Here is a 6,690-nt window from a genome sequence, read left to right on the forward strand (position 1 = left end):
TTCACATCTTTTCAAAATCAGATATTTCAGATATCTTACAGGTCAAAATATCAAAATTGGGCTGCTTGTGTAAACAAACTTGATTGGCTTCAAGTCAAACTTGGTTACTGGTGTGTGCTCAACATTCATACTGAAGCCAAAACAGTATACAGTGGTTGTCAAACCCCGAAGCAGGTTAGACAGAATGAGCAAAACAATTGAAACAGGCAAACTGTGAAACTATGTTTAATTCTCTTTTCTGTGCGTGCAAATACAAACAGGTTAGAAGTAATAAAAATCAGACATTACGGTCTTCAATCAGCATGTCAATGAGAGTGTCATGCCCTGTCAACAGTACAGTAAAGCATCTCAAGTACAGTGCAGACTGCTGAGGGGAGAATGGCTCATAATGGCTGGAATGGGAAAGAAACAGTAACAAAAACTTGGTTTTCATATGTTTGATACCATTCCATTCTAATCCATTCCCGGACATTATTATGAGCCGTCCTGTCCTCAGCAGCCTCCACTCAAGTATGTCATAGACAGGTGACAAATAGCAGGGCAGGGCAATGTATTGCCCTGAGGCATGGCAAGATTTGTATGATGCTATAGGAGTATCGCCATGTCTTAGGGCAAGGCAAAGTATACTTCCAATTTAGACATAAAATACAAACTACACATTCTAAAAATAAAAAAAATCTCACTTTCTAAATGGTGCAAATGGCAACAGTGACATAGCATTGGCACAAGTAACACTTTTTTTTTTTAAACAGGACCAACCAATGGAACAGAGGGCAATCCAAAGCAGAGCACCACATCAATTAACCCTGCCTCTACTTGCAATGAACCAAGGCCATCAACAGCAAGAGAAGAACCAATCTTCCTGTCTAACAACCAGCCCTGAATCCAACCAAAAGGTTAGCTGTTGGTTAGGATTGTTCATATCAAGTGTGGGAGGCTTAACAATCCTAGTAAGCGAACCAGTGGTAATCCTAGCCTTCGGTACAGTTCTTCAAGCAACAGGTCTGCAAGTGCTGGGCCTATACCGCAAACAATTATTTTCACCACCAGGAGAGCAGATATATGCAGCATATATAGGGACTTCAGTTCTGAAAGACAGTGAGTGAATAAATGGCAGCCTTCTTTAATTGGGTTAGAATAGAGGACCTAGCCAACCATTGCATACCAATTCCTTGGAGCAGGGTGGTGCTCAGAATAGGTCATATTCACTCAGGTACAGCGGGAACTCATCATCATCATCATCCTCGTCATCCAGCAAGTCATCCAGCAGAGTCATAGCAATGACATAGTCAAGAAGTTGTAGGCTGCCCAAGTCATCCAGACTCATCGCATGGTGCTATTGGATAAGAGCAACAAAAAACCTTCTGCAATTTAGAAATGCATTGAGTGGTCACAATATCAAATGTCTGTTCCCGTTTCTATTTATCTATGTTAAAATGTGTGTGTGAAGCAAAAGTGACGTCAAATATTTACAGAACGTGCTGATCTGCGTTGGCGAGGTGGTCTGTAGCCATGAGGCAGGTCATGCCAATAGAGACACTCAGTCTTGAAGGGACAGCATCCATGACGCATGAAGAAACTACATCTTCTTTTACTGGAAAAACAGGGATGTGACCAGGACAACAGAAAATCAGAATTTTGGCTAGGGGACAGGGACATTTCAATAACATGAACGGAGGAAAAGCAGGAATTCTTGATTAATCAGGAAGAACCACATTCCTTTAAAGCCAATATCCCAGAAAGAGCACCATTTGACAATTCTAGACAGAATGACAAAAGCTAACCTGCATTTCGCTTTGAAGTTACGGATTAGGGTTTCCTTTGGTTGTCCCTCCACCCAGTACTTGTTAGGGACGTAAAACGCAGACTTCACTCTGCACTGTGGGCAGCTCCTTTGGCAAAGAAGACAAATGTTTAGCCATTCCAGGCAAGTAAAAAAAATTAAAAATAAACAGAACAGAACACCCCTAGTAAAACAAAACTTACATTTTTTTATTATTATTATTTTTTTTTTTAAATACTGCCATAAACTATGCTGCCCTGCCATCTTACTTTATAACTTCTTCATGGAAGTTTTTGGTTTTCCTCCAGGTGACAATGCAGCTCAGGCAGAAAGGATGACTGCAGTTGGGCAGGATGCCAAAGCGCCTCTCCTCAGCACTGGTCTTCTCGTACACAGTCTCCATGCAGATGCCACAGGTCACATCTTTACTTTGGTTGAAGGATTCCGTATGCTCCTGGGCCGTCTGGAAGGCAGCAGTGGCAGAGGAGGCACCATGCTCTGCTGCTACCTCCAGGGAGGAAGGCTCCTGCTAACAACAAATAACAGGCTTCATTGTGCTGCTTAGCAGTATTGCTTCCATGCTCAACATCCTAACCCAGTAGGTGAACTTGTGTTGGCGAGGCAGAGGGCACATGGTCGCTCTGCTTGACAATGTATTAACCAACTGCGCCACCAAAAATGATCCAATTCAGCAGCAGTGACCTTTCAAGCTGTGGCACAAGCATCTAGGACAATCTTGAATCCCTTAAACAAAAAACAAATACTAAATATTTCCATGTGCTATCAGGGTATATTGTACATCTTGACTTTGAGATTGCATAAAAAAATTCCTTGAGGTAGCAGAGAAAGTAACCTAATTTCCATAACAATGACAAACCTGCTGATTGACTAAAGGCCTCCATTCGCCTGCTTGAGCCGACAGTGTGCTGGATGGAACTGTAGTTTGGGCCGATGTCTCAGGACACTGTTGGACTGAAGCTTGGGGCTCTGTGACATTAGCATGTGATGACGCCGCTGCAAATAAAGGGACATTGTTACAACCAAGTACTACTACACAAACTCAGCAAAACAAGAAACATCCCTTTTTCAGGACCCTGTTTTTCAAAGATAATTCGTAAAAATCCAAATAACTCCAGATATTCATTGTAAAGGGTTTCCCATGCTTGTTCAATGAACCACAAACTAATGAACATGCACCTGTGGAATGGTCATTAAGACACTAACAGAAGGTAGGAAATTAAGGTCACAGTTATGAAAACGTAGGACACTAAAGAGGCCTTTCTACAGACTCTGAAAAACACCAAAAGAAGCCCAGGGTCCCTGCTCATCTGCGTGAACGTGCCTTAGGCATGCTGTAAGGAGGCATGAGGACTGCATATGTGGCCAGGGAAATAAATTGCAATGTCCGTACTGTGAGACGCCTAAGACAGCACTACAGGGAAACAGGATGGAGAGCTGATCGTCCAGTGGCAGATCACGTGTAACACCTGCACAGGTTCGGTACAGCCAAACATCACACCTGCGGGACAGGTACAGGATGGCAACAACAACTGCCCGAGTTACACCAGGAACGCACAATCCCTCCCATCAGTGCTCAGACTCTCAGCCTATTGCGGACAGAGGCTGTACTGAGGGCTTGTAGGCCTGTTGTAAGGCAGGTCCTCACTAGACATCACCGGCAACAACGTCGCCTATGGGCACAAACCCACCGTCGCTGGACCAGACAGGACTGGCAAAAAGTGCTCTTCACTGACGAGTCACGGTTTTGTCTCACCAGGGGTGATGGTCGGATTTGCGTTTATCGTTGAAGGACTGAGCGTTACACCAAGGCCTGTACTCTGGAGCAGGATCGATTTGTAGGTGGAGTCCGTCATGGTCTGGGGTGGTGTGTCACAGCATCATCGGACTGAGCTTGTTGTCATTGCAGGCAACCTCAACGCTGTGCTTTACAGGGAAGACATCCTCCTCCCTCATGTGGTACCCTTCCTGCAGGCTCATCCTGACATGACAATGCCACCAGCTATACTGCTCGTTCTGTGCGTGATTTCCTGCAAGACAGGAATGTCAGTGTTCTGCCATGGCCAGCGAAGAGCCCGGATCTAAATCCCATTGAGCACATCTAGGACCTGTTGGATCAGAGAGTGAGGGCTAGGGCCATTCCCCCCCCAGAAATGTCTGGGAACCTTGGTGGAAGAGTGGGGTAACATCTCACAGCAAGAACTGGCAAATCTGGTGCAGTCCATGAGGAGATGCACTGCAGTACTTAATGCAGCTGGTGGCCACACCAGATACTGACTGTTAATTTTGACCACCCCCTTTGTTCAGGGACACATTATTCAAGTTCTGTTAGTCACATGTTTGTGGAACTTGTTCAGTTTAGGTCTCAGTTGTTGAATCGTGTTATGTTCATACAAATATTTACACATGTTTAGTTTGCTGAAAATAAACGCAGTTGACGTTTTTTTACACAGTCAAATTCCTCTGTACAGTACTACAATACACCATCCTAGTCCCAGATCCATTTGAGCAACCTTGCTAACCCGTACGGTCATTGTAATGCCAAACATTTGAATTGGCAAGAATGGACAAACAGATCAGGAACCAGGTCAACAGTATACCCCGATACCAGGGTAAAACCTAGCTAAGGGGACCAATTGAGGTCATACCCTGTCGTTGCGTTGAAGTTTGCGATGAACTTTCGGCTACATCCTCTTCTGTGATATCAGTGTTCTGACGGCCAAAGTTGTGCTGGAGGTGTGCTACATAGGTCTGCATGGACTCTGAGCCCTGTCGTCCTTGGCTGTAGAAGCCCTGTGCCTGCAGTAGCGATGGCTCTGATCCTCTACGCTCTGGTAGTGCATGGCCAACCCACGGGGTGTGAACCACAGGTGCTGAACCCCTCCTACTCAACCCCGCACTGGCTGCCTCAGGATCAGTGATGTGGAGATATCTGTAGAATAGGCAAAACATAATTAAATGACTCAGAAAGTAGGTAGCGTAAAGGTTTATAAGGTAGTCTGATTAGTAAGTAAGGTCATTATGAATTTAAAATGTCTCACCTGCAGCCATCTCCAAACCAGCATCCACCTTTCTGGAAGTACCTGCATATTTGAGATGTCGGCGGCAACACTGATGGCAACTCGTGTAGATAATGACAGCTCGAACCGAATCTGCATGAACCGTTCAAGAATTGCCTGTAAAACAGATGTCATGGAACCATCACATTCACTGTAGATTTGAGACTCGGCATACAAAAAAATAAGAAATAAAGTGTCAAGACTGCAAGGCAAGCTCATGCTCTTCTCGTTGTGGGTGTGTAGTGACCGGGGTTCGAACCCTTTTAACCAAACATTGAACTTGTTAGTTACGCGTTAGCTAGCTAGTTAGCAACTAGAGGCAATGAAGTCCATAGCAACGACATCTCAAAGGTGTAGTTAACGATTTCCAGTTAACTTTAAATAACTGCTCTTAACAGAGTCATTATGCTTTAGTCGTACAAGTTCACCCAATTAACTTGTGCGCTACAACCGGATGTAAACATCATTGCAACAGATCAAGACACGCCTGGTGCGCGTTAGGGTTAATCGAAGAATAAACGATTATTTTTTCAGAATAGATGGGCTGTGTTTCCGAAACCCGACCCAGTTCTTTAACCAAAACTATACCTGCAAATCCTTCTATTAATTGAAGGACGTTCATAAGAGTCATGACACGGAAAACCATATTGTTCCATTATTGTTTGTCAAATAAAAGTCTTTGTTTTTCAAGAACAGACTACAGCAAATGGCACATAAGCGGTTAACATACTACGTCACATACACAATGCCTCGTGCTCCACCACAACTTCACTTTTGTTCATGTTATTCAAATATAACAAGTCAGCAAACAATAGTCAAGACCTGTGCAGCAGCCATCGACAAAAAAAGTGCCCTGTGCAGCAGAACAGTTTCAGAGGAAGATGAACAAATTAATTGCATTTAGTCAGTTCTTTCAAACAAATCGTATTCAAGGCCATATGAAACAAGTTAATTTTGGAATGCATACCTACAAGTTACACCCCTGCGAAAATACGAAGTTTGACCTATATCTGACTCCATTTTCTGGCCTGCGTCTTGTTGATGTTATTGCCCCACAAAAAAACAGCTAAAAACTTTTCAGCTAAATAGAAAGTGGGCGTTACTTTCCCATTTATCCAATTAGGAAAGGAACCAATGGGGGATTCGATTAATCTGGCCCGGGTAGACGTGTTTTGCACCTGGAGAAAGAACCTGGCAGCCTCCGGTCGTGCGCCAGGTGCCCCGTTCAAAGTCCACTGCGAAGTCAGCTCAAAACAAAGGTGACGTAATTCGTACGTGGAGTAATGAGTAGGATTCTGTTTTCACATGCAACATGGATAGCTTTTCAAAATATGTATTGCCTTCCCGATGAAAACTAGTTTGACACTGCAAACATATTTTAAATGGAAAAGAGAGGTATGGTTCTGGACGATGCGCCATGCTGCCTTGTTGACATGACCAAGCAGCAGCAGATCACTGATCGATTTGAGAATGGTGTTCCTTCCTCACGGCTTTTGCCCGTCCACGTCACGGGTAATAGACCGGCGCCCTGTAGCTCAGCATAATCGAATAAGCCCATTGAAAAGCCATGATCAAACATCACATCTGACCAATAGGAACACCACCCTAATTAAGCATACATGTATCAATAACTGTAAATGTCTCATTAAAATATTGTATATGATCATTTACTGGAATGTACTAGTAGTATATACTAGCAGTATATCAAATAAATATGATTAAATTCAAAAATTGAGACAATCATGTACAAAAACGATTAAAGTGCTGCAACTTGTATCTGTTCATTATTTGGGCGAAGTACAGCTAGTCACAAAAATAACTGTTGCCTTC

General features: G+C 43.6%; 1 protein-coding gene across 2 annotated transcripts; it reads right to left on the reverse strand.

The window, feature by feature from the left end:
- Window positions 1–209: 209 nt before the first annotated feature.
- Window positions 210–5,958, reverse strand: mkrn4 (makorin, ring finger protein, 4). Of its 2 annotated transcripts, none has more exons than XM_071347215.1 (8): window positions 5,828–5,958; window positions 4,843–4,977; window positions 4,450–4,733; window positions 2,661–2,797; window positions 2,053–2,309; window positions 1,785–1,892; window positions 1,474–1,594; window positions 210–1,336 (listed from the first exon to the last, which is right to left on the reverse strand). In XM_071347215.1, exons 1-8 carry the CDS (start codon window positions 5,878–5,880, stop codon window positions 1,190–1,192), a joined length of 1,242 nt encoding a protein of 413 aa, XP_071203316.1. In that variant the 5' UTR covers window positions 5,881–5,958; the 3' UTR covers window positions 210–1,189. The 2 variants fall into 2 exon arrangements, with proteins under 2 accessions (XP_071203316.1, XP_071203315.1); XM_071347214.1 differs by having other exon boundaries at window positions 2,053–2,312.
- Window positions 5,959–6,690: the final 732 nt, after the last annotated feature.

The sequence above is a fragment of the Salvelinus alpinus genome, chromosome 17 (assembly GCF_045679555.1).
Source record: "Salvelinus alpinus chromosome 17, SLU_Salpinus.1, whole genome shotgun sequence".
Taxonomy (NCBI): domain Eukaryota; kingdom Metazoa; phylum Chordata; class Actinopteri; order Salmoniformes; family Salmonidae; genus Salvelinus; species Salvelinus alpinus.